At 50.8% G+C, this 14,114-nt stretch overlaps 1 protein-coding gene across 1 annotated transcript; it reads left to right on the top strand.

Moving 5' to 3' along the window:
* The first annotated feature begins 622 nt into the window (after window positions 1-622).
* On the top strand, window positions 623-12,686 carry CHIT1 (chitinase 1). The gene is given in 12 exon segments (XM_060010442.1): window positions 623-647; window positions 1,910-1,939; window positions 4,192-4,393; window positions 4,975-5,031; window positions 6,626-6,791; window positions 6,998-7,122; window positions 7,790-7,913; window positions 9,884-10,069; window positions 10,380-10,493; window positions 11,790-11,916; window positions 12,441-12,598; window positions 12,600-12,686. Coding segments are annotated over 12 exon segments (1,401 nt in total).
* The last annotated feature ends 1,428 nt before the right edge of the window (window positions 12,687-14,114 follow it).

Consider the following 14,114-nt stretch of genomic DNA (forward strand, 5'->3'; position numbering starts at 1 on the left):
TGATTCTTCATAAGAAACACAGGCATTTAAAAATATTACTAAGCTCATAGTTGCTATTTATCATTATGTATTTTTCTCAATGGATATAAATTACTATCACATGGATAGTAATAAAAATATTACTATTGTAAAATATAGATTATACGTGCAACACTATCATCTTACAGAGAGATTACCTAAATTCCAGAGAGGGCCCTGGTAAAGCAAGCAGGCAGGCTGGTCTGGAAGCCTGCTCCCCTCATTCATGAGGTGTTTCTCTTCCTCCAAAGCCTGGGGCTACTGGTGGTCCTCACCAGCCCACACAGAGAAAATCAGAATCAAGCTTGCCCAGCAGAACATTTAGAAACACTTCCCTCTTCCCTTCCTTTGCCTCCTGGCTTGGCAATGATGAGAGCCCAGGTTACACCCTGTGATTGTTCCAGAAAACCAAGCATTGCTAAAGGGCATTATGTCAGGTGTCCCCAGTCCATGCTACTTGGCACCCTAGACCTCCATACCACATCCCCTGCCCCTGTCTGACTTCAACACCCCTGGCTGTGGTGGGACAGGGAGGCCTGATAAAAGGAGGGCAGGACCTGGATAGCTGGTTGTGTGGGCTGGAGTCTGTCACTGAGCCAGCACCATGGTGTGGTCTGTAGCCTGGGCAGGTGAGTGGGTGCTGTCGGGGAGCATGGGCTGCGCCTTGGGAGCTGTGGGGAAGTGGGGATGTGTATGTGAAATGGCTCCTTGGTGCTGTGTGTAAGGAAGCAGAAGCTTCCAGGAGAACTTTGGAGGATCATTCCATTTCTCCCCCTGCTGCCAGGCTTGCAGTCCCTGTGGGCTCCCCCCTGAGGTCTTTCAGCCCAAGAGGCTTTGTGTTGCAAGGAAAAGCTTTTCTCAACAGGCTGAAGATGACTTTTCCTCCTGTTTTGGAAGCCTAGAGTCAGTGAACCCCTCGGCATTGGGTGGTTTTGTCTTTCCTGTGTTCTGAGGCCCCCTACTCTCCAGGGGTGCCCTGGAATTCACTGCCAAGGAATTCTTCCCCACCCTGATGCTGGTTGCCCTGCAAAAGGCAGCCTGGGAGCCATGACCCTGGGTGCCCTTACAAATTTTCATGCAGGTTTTATTAGGTTAATGGGAAGATCCAAGGTCTCCAGAGAGGTGAAATAAATACTTTTAAAGGAGTCCCACTGAGCCCTACGTCTCCAAGGATATTGGTAACTCAGCCAACCTCTTATGCAGTGTGGCAGGAAAGCAGCAAAAAGTAGTCAATTGTGGCTGTGAGCAGAGGTACAGAGACCTCACCTAGAGATGAGCTCTCTGGCCTAGCCCTTCCAAATTGGCTCTTTTCATCCTGAGGACAGGTTTTCTACTTATTTCAAAAGAGAAACCTTCTCTCTAAAAAGCTTAAAAGTCAGGCTTCCCTGGTGGCTCAGTGGTTGAGAGTCCACCTGCCGATGCAGGGGACACGGGTTCGTGCCCCGGTCTGGGAAGATCCCACATGACATGGAGCGGCTGCACCTGTGAGCCATGTGCTCTGCAATCGGAGAGGCCACAACAGTGACAGTCCCGCGTACCGCAAAAAAAAAAAAAAAGCTTGAAAGTCAGTGGTTTTCCTAGAATCTTCCTAAATCCACACTGCCCTCTACTAATGTTCTAGAGAGGGGGCAGTCTCAGCTCATGGAGACTTCCATCAGCTCTGGGACTAGCCCAGGCCAGGTAGGGCCCCCTGCTGTCTGGCCTGGGTGAAGGGATGGACACAGTGCCCTCCTGGGTCCCTTGTGGGCAGAGGAAGCTGGATTTGTAGGAAACTGTCCTGAGCCCACCCCCATCCCGGACCACTTCTCGCTCCTGCGCTTCAATAGCCATAGAGGGCCTGGGAAAGTAAGAATGACATCTTAATCTCTGCCTTCTCTTTTGTGCTGTTCAGGTTTGATGGTTCTGCTGGCGATCCAGTGGGGTAAGTGGAGCCTTTCTTGAAGCTAGCCCTGGGTTCCCTCAGCCCCATTCCCTGGGCCCTGCTACCCTCTCCCATTCACTCCCCCAACACTTATGTCCACCCCAAGAGCTCTTGCCAGATTTCAGTGGGTTCTCGCCTCCAAAGCTCCGGCCCCTGCAAGTGTCCTTGTCCCCATAATGACCTTGCCATTCCTTCTTCTGGGAAGGTTCTAGCCTCCTAACCCACTAGCCGAACTCCTGTGTGTCCGTAGGGACAGCTTAAATGTCAGCCTCTCTCTGGTGTTTCCTGAGGTCACTTGCTCCAACCTCTGTGCTCTCATCGTACTGGAACCCATTTTACAGTATATATCACAGTGTTTCTAATTACTGGCTTAGGCGTCTCCCCTACCACCAGTAGGGGAGCTCTGAGCTACTGGAAGTAAGAAACCTAAGTCTTCCCCAGCTCCACGTCCTAGCCCCTTGGCTCAGGCAAGGACAGCACACTCTTTCCGTGTCTGTTGAACTGATTGCATGTGGAGCTTGGGAGAGCCAGGAGGGCTCCTTCTTGTGCAGGGGGGAACTCTCTGGGTGATGTTTAGCCACTTGGACTCCTGGGTTCCCTTCCTATCCCACACCACTCCCTGTACTCAGACCCTCATCCTGAGCCTGGGCTGTGGCACAGGACACACATTTCCCCTCTTCATCTCACAGGAGGGGACAGCCAGGTCCAGAGAAATAGCAAACATCGGGAAGAGAGAAAAGTTGAAGATTTCCTCAAAAGCTTTAATCCAAGCTACTTCTGGGCATATGGTGTGCTATGGTATGGGATGGTATATATTTCTAATAATAGAGTTTTGTGTGGGCTAAGGGTTAATGTATGCAAAGCACTTAGAACAGAGCTTACTTTCTGCCAGCACTGTTCTGAGTGTTTCACATACATTAACTCTTCATTCACACAGTAGTCCTTAAGATAGGAGCAATCATCATTCCCATTTTATGAAGGAGAAAGTTGAATTATCTGGCTAAAAAGTTGCAGAGTGGGGATTTCAACCCAGGCATGAAATTCCAAAGTCCCTGCTGTTAACCACCAGACTTTGTTGCCTCTATAGTACAAATATTCATGCACAATATTCAATATGCTATGGCAGGATATGATACAAAACAAAAAGAGCCTCCTGGGTCCTTTCTAGATGGTCCCAGGGATGTGTTCACTGGGTTAATCCCCTGCTTCCTTCTTTTGCTTTGGGGAGTTCACCAATCCTCCTTCTATGTCACTCAGGCAACGCCCCAGTCCCATCGGCAAACTTCACTCCCGGGTGACCTCTAGTTAGGGCCAGTGACTACCCAGGAGCCAGTGACTACCCAGGAGCTTTGACTCCTCTCCTTCTGAGAGCCATCCATGGGCGCAGGGGTGTCTCAGCCAGCCCTTCATGCTCTGGGTTCCTACACACCCTCCTATAGCCACTTTGCACTGCTCTCCCTCCTCGTCCTCTCACTGGCCACATGGGGGCTGCAGGAGGGTGCAGAGAGACCCTGTCTGTGCAAAAGGAAATCCTAGGGTCTAGACCGTGACCACAGACATACTCCAGTCCAAACTCATCATTCTGCCAAGTCCCTGGCATAAAATGCTGGCGTGTACAAACCACACGATCATAGTCTGCAAGGCTGGAAGAGCCCTCAGAGACCACACTGTCATTTTCAGATGCGGACCCCTAAGCCAAGGCTAAAGAGATCGGCCCAAAGTACACTTCTGGCAGCTGCAGGGATGAAGACGAGCATCTTTGCGTTCCGGTGTTCTGGTCAACTTTGCACAGTGCTGCCCTTGGTGGGAGCCATCACTGCTAGACAAGCCCCCATCTGGGAGGAGAGGCCCTATACACAAAGCCATTCTACAGGGTATGGGGATGACAGAAACAAGCTGCCTTTTCCTAGAGAAAATATTCTCTTTGTTAGAACCTTGTCAGTGATATTAAACCAATTCTCTACAAGGGATAATAGTATGTAAATGCAAACCTCTTTAAAGCAAGACTAAAGAAACATAAACCCAGGCCTGTAACTGGGGCCTCCTCTCTGCCACTTTATATGTTTGTATTTTAATTAACATTCTGAAGTATTCCAAGCCGTGATTTGAAAGTTCTGCCTCCCTGCCTCCAGCAGATGAAGGGCCATGTTTAACGTCTTCTGGCATGACATAAGTTCTGCCTCTGGGCGAGGGTGCCAGTCCATAGCAGGCCCTTCTGATTGCCATTTCTTTGCTTTGCCCCAACTGGCCAGGCTCTGCGGCAAAACTGGTCTGCGACTTCACTAACTGGGCCCAGTACAGACAGGGGGCTGCTCGCTTCTTGCCCAAGGATGTGGACCCCAAGCTGTGCACCCACCTCATATATGCCTTTGCTGGCATGAACAGTCACCAGCTCAGCCCCATAGCGTGGAATGCTGAGACACTCTGCAAGGAATTCAACAGCTTGAGGAAGATGTGAGCTGCAGTGGAGGAGGTGGGGATGGGAGGTGGAGAAGACAGGCGCCTCCTCTCAAAGCCAGAAACCTTCTCCATTACTGCAGTCTGGCTGCAGACCCGCTGTGTGGCTTTGGGCAAGTCTCATCACTTCTCTGGGCTTTCCCGTGCTTATGTGGAAGAGGTGGGGGTAGATAGTGACTCCTTAAGTGCCCTTCCAGTTTAGGTCTAAGTGGAATCTGGACTGTGAAACTGTTTCCCTCCACTGGGAATGAGTGCCCTTCTATCTCCTAAAATCTATCTATCCTTCAGCTCAAGTGTTATCACTACCTTAATACAGCCTCTCTGAAGATCTGTCCTGATCTCTTGCTTTCTAAATTCCTTGAGTGTACGGCTCCCCAGCCAGATAAGAGGTCCTCAAAGGCAGGAATGTGTCTTTTCTTTCCCAATCTAGAGCTTCCCTGGTACAGAATATGACCATAGGGATTTATATATCCCCTACCTCATCCCACCAGCCCTGCCAGGCTCCTTGCTTCCTTGTTAGTGAGGTGAGCCCCAGGACCTGGCTGGATAAATTCTGGTGCTTCTCTTGTCTTTTCCAGGAATCCCAAGCTGAAGACGCTGCTGGCCACTGGGGGCTGGAACTTCGGCACTCAGAAGTGAGTTGTCTGTGGGCACCAATGTGGCAGGGCCCCTAGTGTGGAACTGGCTCACTGGCCAGAGAGATCCCCAGTCGGGGAATCAGCCAGGTAGAGGTGTAGCCAGGGTGAGGGAGAGTGGGAGAGAAGAGTGGACTCTGGGGGCTGACCTTCCTTCTGACTTCTTGGTACCTCCTCAGGAGGCAGTGGAGTGGGCTTAGCTCCAGGCCGTTATACATCCAGTCTTTTTTTTTTTTTTTTTTTTTTTTGCGGTACGCGGGCCTCTCACTGTTGTGGCCTCTCCCGTTGCGGAGCACAGGCTCCGGACGCGTAGGCTCAGCGGCCATGGCCCACGGGCCTAGCCGCTCCACGGCATGTGGGATCCTCCCGGACAGGGGCACGAACCCGTGTCCCCTGCATCAGCAGGCGGACTCCCAACCACTGCACCACCAGGGAAGCCCATCCAGTCTTGCTTTACATGAAGCACAGAGTCCGACCTCTTTCCAGGCCTCAGTCTCTTCCTCCATGAAATGTGTAAAGGGAGGGTCTCAACTAATTCCAGACAACATATAATGTCTATATTTTCTGAGCTCTGGAACAGTATGTCTGAGAATTTTTGTTCCCTTTCTGGGTGTCAAAAGCAGTCTGTGAGATTGAGCTTGGATGCCAGAATATTGACATTTCCAGGACATTTTTGATGATTTATGGAGATAATGGAATGGTATATTTGGAACCATACTTTTCCTAGAAAGTGCTAACTGTAAGGTCCCCAAAATTCTAAACCAGTCTTTCTAATACTTTTTTGGATCATGAGTCCTTTTGAGAACCTGATGAAATTTATGACTCCCCTTCCCCAAACACTGCTTATACACAGATTTTTCACTGAAATTCAGGATTCTCAGCCTGGGGTTCCCAGGCACACAAACCTCACTTAAGAACTGATGCTATTAGCTAATTTAAAAAAATAAATTAAAATAGAAACGGTCTATAAAACTCAAGACCCCCAAGAAGTCCAGGGACTTGTTGAGAAAGTAAGATGTGGGGAGGTTGTTCTTGGGGCACCTCAGGAATTGTAAAGAACTCTGGACTAGTAATGGTAATAGCAAGAGCACGAAGCACTCTACAAACGTGAGTTAGAAGAATAGTAACCATGTTAACCTGCCAGGGAAGTAGAAGAGCAGCCCCCCAGGGTTACCCAGATCCTCACTGGCCTGCTGGGCTTCTCTTCCTCCTCATCTTAGAAACTGATTCCTCTTCTTTTTTCAATCTCCATGCTGGGTTGACAGCCAGCTCTGATTCAGGTTAGAGCAAATCCCTGGGCAGGGATGTGGCAGTAAGCTTCTGGAGGGAATTTTGGGAAGCAGAGCTCCTAGTGAGTCAGTGTGCCCCTGGTGATGTCAATGTTTTGGGGCACTTCTACATTGTCCCTTTCCCTTAACCAGGCCCATAACCCACCTGCAAATATCCCGGCAGTCTCTGAAGCAGCCCTTCCGGTGCCCTTCTGGCCTAGACAGCTGAGCACCAATATCTTGAGTAGTTTCTCACTTGCCTCTGAGGGAGCATGACCCACTGTCCTGTGTAAGACAGGCCCACACTTCCCTTTATCAACCCACAGGTTCGTGGATATGGTGGCTATAGCCAATTACCGACAGACCTTTGTCAACTCAGCCATTAGGTTTCTGTGCTAATATGGCGTTGATGGTCTCGACCTTGACTGGGGGTACACAGGAAGCCGGGGGAGCCCTCCATCAGATAAGCAGTGCTTCAAAGCTCTGGTGCAGGTACAGCTGGGTGAGATAGGGAAGACCTAGTTGGCCAGGGGGCCACATAGGTGCTGCTCTGCCCCCAGGCTCAGCTGCTTCATGTGTCTGCATAGCACAGACCAGCCCTGTGGTCAGTTTTCAGGCTCCTGTGCAGGAACATCTGCTTGGGGCTCACAGGGCTACCTGTTCCCTGCCTGTGTGTTCACTCTGAGCTGCCCCTGCAGGCCCTGGCCAATGCCTTTCAGCAGGAAGCCCAGGCCTCAGGGAAGGCACACCTCCTGCCGAGCACAGCTGTCCCAGCAGGACCACACTGCACAAAAGCTGGATACGAGGGGGACAACATTGCTCTGTGAGTCTCAGGCAGATGGCATGGACCCTGTGTTCTCTGCGGGGGAAAGAGACCAAGGGTAGTCTGAGCTTCCCCCAGAATGGAGCAGGGGCTCGCCTGCACCACCAGCAGACCCAGGGAGGGTTTCCTTACCACATCTGCTGCTCCATCACTCCGGAGTCCCTCTCTTTGGAGCCTGGCCCTCAGTCTTAAAGTGAAATATCCCTGGGGGAGGAAAGAGGGAAGCACTTAGCATCTCCAAGAGGATGAGTTCCCACGCCAGGCCTACTGAATAAGAGCCTGCACCTGAATGAGATTCCCAGGTGATTTATGTGCACAACTAAAGTTTGAGAAATGCTAAGCTAGATTTCCCTTCAAAATAGCAAAATAGCAAGAGGTGTCCTTGAGTGGACTGTGTCCTGAGGGTGCTGAGGGGACAGCTGGGAGGAGGATGCTGAAGACGTGAGCCGCCAAGAATGAGAATGGCCTGGATGACGGTGTGCGGGGGGGGCGACTGGAGGGGCTGCCTATGCTGCTGCGTCTCCCAGAGCCAGAAGGGAGCCCGCCCCCACCATGCAGGTCTCTCCCCAGGCCACACACTGCGTGAGAGGGGAGGGAGGAGCAAGGAAGGGGGAGGGCTCCACCCTGCGCACTAGCCCCTCACTCTTTCTTCCCACGCCTCATGCAGGAACCTGGAGTTCCTCAGCTTCGTGGCCTATGACTTCCGTGGCTCTTGGGAGAAGAACACAGGGCATAACCGCTCCCCCGACGAGAGACAGGGAGAAAGCGGGGCCGTGGCCGAATTCAATGTGGTAAGTGGGAGGACGCCCCTGGCACAGGCCCTTGCCGGTGGCCCCTTTTGAGCGTCGAAGAACCAAATGGAAGGGAAAAGCAGGATACCAAGCAGGGCATGGAGAAGCCAGGATATTTTTGTTTCTTTTGTGTGTGTTTGTTTGTTTGTTTTATTTTCCTGTTCCATGCCACTGCTGAGGAGAAACCTCACTTCTGTATAGCATGTCGACTGATATTAGACACAAATCTAGTTTGGGGACACATCAAACAAACCAGTGACTAACTGGGAGGCTGTCTTTGAGCTCAAGTTTCCAGCCAAAATGGCTTCCACTCCCTTCATACACCCTCAGCCCCATTTCCTTCAAGATAATGGGTAGCTTTTGCTCCTTGGCACTGAATGTCCTTCTGGAAGGTGTTTTCTGGAAAGAGGTGAGAGCTTTCCCAAGTTGATAACATCTCAGGGCAGAACCACCCCTATGCCACCCCAGTCCCGGGAAAGGGAAGGCTTGGTTGTAGACTGGAGTGGGTGGAGGTTTCCTGCCCAGCTCTTCCTCATTCAGTAGGCTAGACATTGTTTTACAAGCCCATTCTAATTTTAAAAGTCAAGATTGACCGTATCATTTCTCCTTCTTAACAAACAACAATAACAAAAAGCCCTAAATTAAAATGTTTGTTAATTTTGGGAGCCCACATCTTTGTGTGTCAGCTGGGTGGAACATCTAGGACTTCCATGGCTCTTTCACAAATAAAGTGCACTTCTTCAGGCACTTGAGCTGAGCATCTAGACCTCACATTGCACCTGGCTCCTCCACCCTCATCTGGGAAACTGTGTGGGTCCCAGGAGAAGCCAGCCCAGTCAAGTGGGGAGACATACAAAGACATTCAGCTGAGAGGTGAGGGGGTTGAACTCCCGCTGGCACGGTGCTCTCCAAGCTGTGTGCCCTGGATCCATGTGGGGGAAGGGAGGCCTTTATCCTCCTACAAAGAGGCCTTCTACTCTCCATACTATGTGCCCTGCATGTTGCTTCTGGCCAGAGGGGTGACTTTTCCAAATTTGCACAAAAATACCACAGAACTTAGCAGGGTGCTCTGCCCTCTGCCCTCAGAAAGCTCCAGTCTGACCAAAGATAAATCATATGGACCAGCAAAACCAAATACACGTAAATCAATACAGTGAAAATACCTAAGTGCTAAGAGGTTGCAGGGTAACTAGAAAACCTAGACTCAAACAGGGTGGCTTCTTGGGGAAAGTGAGCCTACCGTCCTGGTTTGAGGGAAGAGTCTTCATTATTTGTTTAATCCACAGAGTTATGTTGGGTACCTCCTCATGTCACAGGCCTGGGGGTGTCATGTCAAGTAATACATGACGGGGGAAGGTCTTGTGCAGAGGCGGTGAAGAAGCCCTGTGCTCATTTGTTCTTTCTATTTGCGCATCTTAGTGCCAAGCATTGTTCTAGGCACTGGGGATACAGAGATAAATAAAATTCCCTGCTCTTGTACTGAGGGTGAAACAACAGTGATGGTAATGATCACAATCATAGCTCCCCTTTATTGCACTATGTTAGACTTATACATGCATTATATCTTTTAATTCTCACAATGCCCTTAGTGACAAATATTTTTATCATTTCCATTTTATAGACAGGAAGCTCGAGGCTCGGCAAGATCAAATAAGCTGCTGGGTAAGGCAGAGATCGTTGTTTACTGAGGTATCCCAAGCATCTAGGACAGCGCCTGGCACACAGCTGGCCTTCAGTAAATATTTACTGAGTCAATGACTGTTTGAATCCAGAGCCCATGCTCTTGGCTATAGGGCCATGCAGCTTCAATCACTGTGGTTCAGGGTCTAAGACGGGATCTAAAGAAGATGGGGAAGGGTTGGAACACTAGTAAATGCTCATGAAACTCCTCTGGAGCCCCCAGGCTTGGATGATCTGAACCAGTCTAAAGGCAAAGAAAATTAACCCTGACATTCCTCCTTCACCACCAGGACTCTGCCATGCAATGGTGGCTGCAGAAAGGGACCCCTGCCAGCAAACTGATCCTTGGCATGCCCACCTATGGGTGATCCTTTACCCTGGCCTCTTTGTTGGACACCGGAGTGGGGGCCCAAGCCACGGGGCCTGGAACTCCTGGCCCCTTCACCAAAGACGGAGGACTCCTGGCTTACTGTGAAGTAGGAAAACCCACAGCCACCCCAAGTATTGTGCAGAGCAGGGGCTTCTTCTCCCATAATTTCTGGATGAGGATGCTAGGCACAGTGAATTCTGGTTGGGTAAATTCCATCCCATGCCTGTCATCTTGGATTTATCCCTAACCCCAGGTGCCTCATTGAATCGACAGTTCTAGGTCACTCAGTCTAGAGCTTCCTAGATTCTCCAAGCTTCTCAGACGTGAATATTTCAGTCTCTAGTCTCCTCATGACAGGGAGAAGATGCTTGCAGTGCCTCCCACCTCCTTCCCAGCTCTGCCCTCTTCTCCTACAGGTCTGCTCTTGGAAGGGGGCTGATGAGCACAGAATCAAGGACCAGAAGCTGCCCTATGCCTTTCAGAGCAACCAGTGGGTCGGTTTTGACGATGTGGAGAGCTTCAAAATCAAGGTGAGGCTTGGCCCTGCTGGGAAGGTGTGGTCCTGTGTGGGCCCAAGGCCTGTCAATAACATTCAATGACAGCATTCAGAACTTCTTCAAGGAGAAATATCCCAGCATTTCACAGATCTCCATGTGATAGCATTTGGTACCATTATCACCTATTGATTAAGAAAAGACACAATGGCAAAAAAATTGCTCTACATTGGAATCTCTCTTGAAAGTATTTGCATTTTATTAAACACAAATTCTACAGATATATAAGAGGAGAAATACACACAGTAAGGCATATCATTTTATTCAGTCCATTGACAATATTTGGTGCATGTTCAAATTATAGATCCTTTGATTTACTTATATGAAACCCCCTCCACTCCTGCCTCAAAACTTGAGTGCGTTTACCTGTTTCCATGTCTCTCTCTCCAGTGAGGTCATTGGCACCTGCAGAGGGACCTGCATTTGCTCATCTGCTTATCTTTTGTCAGTTATGCAGTGGCAGGTTCTTCTGGTGGTGTAGACAAAGTGCTCTGGAGAATTGAGGAGGCAGCTGGGGGAGATGAGAGAAGGCATCATGGTGGAAGGGATTTTGAGAAAGTCTTAAAGCAGAGAAGGTGGGCCTTCTGGGGAGGAAAGCACAGGAGAAAGACTTGATGGAGAGGAAAGGGGAAGCTGGCCTCTGAGAGCAAGTTGTACCATAGCTGGAACCCTGAGTGGGGACTGGTGTAGAAAGGGAGGTAGCTGGGAGGGACATTGGGGCCATCAAGGGTTCCAACCACCCCTACCCTGTAACCCCAGCCTCACGCCAGAGGTAAGCCATGGCCCCCTGGCAGGGCTAGGGCCAGGGAAGCCCACTTGGAGGGGACACACAGCCATACCCTAAAGAAGCCTCAGGGAACTGGTGGAGGTGAGAAGGCCCTCAGCGTGGACAAAAAGACATGAAGACAGGGAATGGATTCAGATCTTTGGGGAAGTTTAGTCATTCCCTATGGTAACTGAACTCATCACAATCAGCAGACAGTACCCCAAACACAACAGCTCAGCCCAGAAAATGCTGGGAAGTTAAGGCTGCCAACCTAAGGAAAGTCACACATCTATGTACTCCTCACACCTCCACCCTCATGTCCACCCCTGGCCATGTTTATGTCAGGGCAGGGAGATTCCAGAATGAATCATGCCCAGCAAGGATAAGGACTAATGGACCTGGGGGTGCTGGAGAAAGGAGGTCCCTGCCTGGATGAGGAAACCGGCTCTGGGGCTGCTGGCCGGGCTTCCCTGCTCTCCTCCACCCCCATCTCGCTCCTCACACAGGTCAGCTATCTGAAGCAGACGGGACTGGGTGGGGTCATGGTTTGGACACTGAACATGGACAACTTTGCTGGTTTCTTCTGCAACCAGGGCCGTTACCCCCTCATCAAGATGCTGCTGCTGGAGCTGAGTGAGTATGGGGTCAGGGCACCTCAGGAACTGGCTTCTTCTGAGGAAATGACTTTGCCCCACTACCGTGATTTCCCAAATTTCACCCCCAGGAGCTGAGGAAGCTGTAGAAATGATTCTCTTTTCACACTCTTCTTCCTCTTTCTGATTGTACCAATGCCTGCCCAGGGTGTCGGTAACCAGGGCTTCCCTCCAGAGGGCCCTCAGCCTCTCTTCTCAAGGCCTGCACTCAGCCTTCATTGTGAGAGCCCGCTGGCCCTCACCATTACTTGGTTGGGCTTTGCAGATGGTAGATAGCCACTGACTGCCTATGACACTTGTAGCTCCGGTGTTTTCTCTTGAGCTGTGCTCCAGCTGTAGGTGTGCTTGCTGTCTGGCTGTTCTCTGCCTTGGGTGTCTGACTATGCCCTGCCTGTAAGGTACGGGGTGTTGAGCTGCTGCTGCCTATGTTGCTGCCCGTGTGCTTGGCCTATGGGTTTGGGATCTTTTGGAGGAGCCTTGGTTGAATCATCACTGTTTTCCCAGGTCGTCCATATATGTCTTCAGGCCCCCCAGAACCTGAAGCTCCTGCACCAGGTCAGTTCTCTGAACCTAAGTATGGCTCCAGCCTCAGACAAGACACCTTCTGCCAGGGCAAAGCTGACGAGCTCTACCCCAACCCTCTGGACTGGTCCAGCTACTACAAGTTGTACAGGGGGGCGGTTGTTCCAGAAAAGCTGCCCGAGGAGACTGGTGTTCAGCTCCTCTTGCAAATGCTGCACCTGGAGTTGAGTCTCCAAGGCCCCTTCGGCCCCAGCACCTGGGCGAGGACCCAGGACCACTCCATAGCCCACCTCCCCAGCTCTCCCTGGCAGTTGCAATCTAGCTTCCTGTGTCTTTCCATATCCAAGCTTTCTGTTCTCAGCCTTGGTTTCCTCTTGTTCTGCTCTTCCTGGGCTGCCTATTTTACTTGAAAAATAAATCTTTGGTTTGCACCCCACTGCCCCCAGATGTGGTGACTTACAGAGGCTCTCTAAGCACTCTGTTAGTTCAAACTCTACCCTGAGGAAGGTAGGGAGACAAGAGGGGAGGGTGACATAAGGCATGACTAGGTCAGAGCCAGGTGAGAAGGCGATCCATTCAGGGTGTCATGCTCTGCACCAGGTCTCACCTTGAAGACTCCACTTTCTAGTGGGCAGCTTCCAGGACACAGATGATCACATCTGGGGCATGGCCCTGGATCTGACACATTCTTCATTGGCTCAGAACCCCTTGGAGAGAGAACTATTCCTGGTGACCTCCATTCAGGTGTTATTCCCAAGATGCTCACTAGATGGCAGCAGAGAAGAGTTGTTCCCTGCCTTAAGGGCTCAGCACACGGCCACTCTGCATTAAAACGAGAATCCAGACCCCCTGCTACTAAGCGCTCATTTGACAGATGAGGCAGGGATACTCATTACCCTCCTTTAACAGGTATTTAAACTGAAGACCTATTCTAACCCAGTTCTGAGACCAAAACCAAGGCCTAAATGGGCCAATATGGGCCAGAAGGGCATGCACATACAGTACCCTGGACAAATAGAGTAATCCAAATAGTCCTTGAAGCTTTGAGTTGATTCTTGGTCAATTTGAAGAAAATCTGCACATAATCTAATGGTCCAGCTTGCCATGCACTCACCCAAAGCTGGTGTTTTGGGTGGGACTCGGGCAGCTGGGTATGGGGACAAGTGGGGAGAGAGATGAGGTGGCCCTTCACATGAGTACAGGCAGCACCAGATCCCTCTAGCGGTGACTTCCCCTCTACACCCTGCCTGTCCTCAAGCCTTTTGAAATCTGCTTTTCTTCAGTCCAGAGCACAGGTCTGCTTTTGCCCATGTTCCTTCCTCTGAGGTCTCAGCTGAGACCTGTCTCTGCTCAGAATGGAGTCTAGGATGGAAGTCTCCTTATGGCAGGGGCTGCGGGAGGCTTAGCACCAGACAGTTGCAGAACTGACTTCCGGCTCCACCACCTACCAGCTGTGTGACTTTAGGCAAAGAAATGGAGCCTCAGTGCCCTCATCCGGCAGCTGGGGACAGCTTCCTCCTGTCAGGGTGGGTGAGGATTAGGGGAAGTAAGTGCGTGTTAGCTGGGTCCAACGTGATCAGCACCACCTCTCACTAGCCTTCTCACTGGGCTCTCTGCTTCCTGTACCTCTCTCATCCAGTGCAACCTCCACACTGT

Source organism: Delphinus delphis, chromosome 1, assembly GCF_949987515.2.
Source record: "Delphinus delphis chromosome 1, mDelDel1.2, whole genome shotgun sequence".
Lineage (NCBI taxonomy): Eukaryota > Metazoa > Chordata > Mammalia > Artiodactyla > Delphinidae > Delphinus > Delphinus delphis.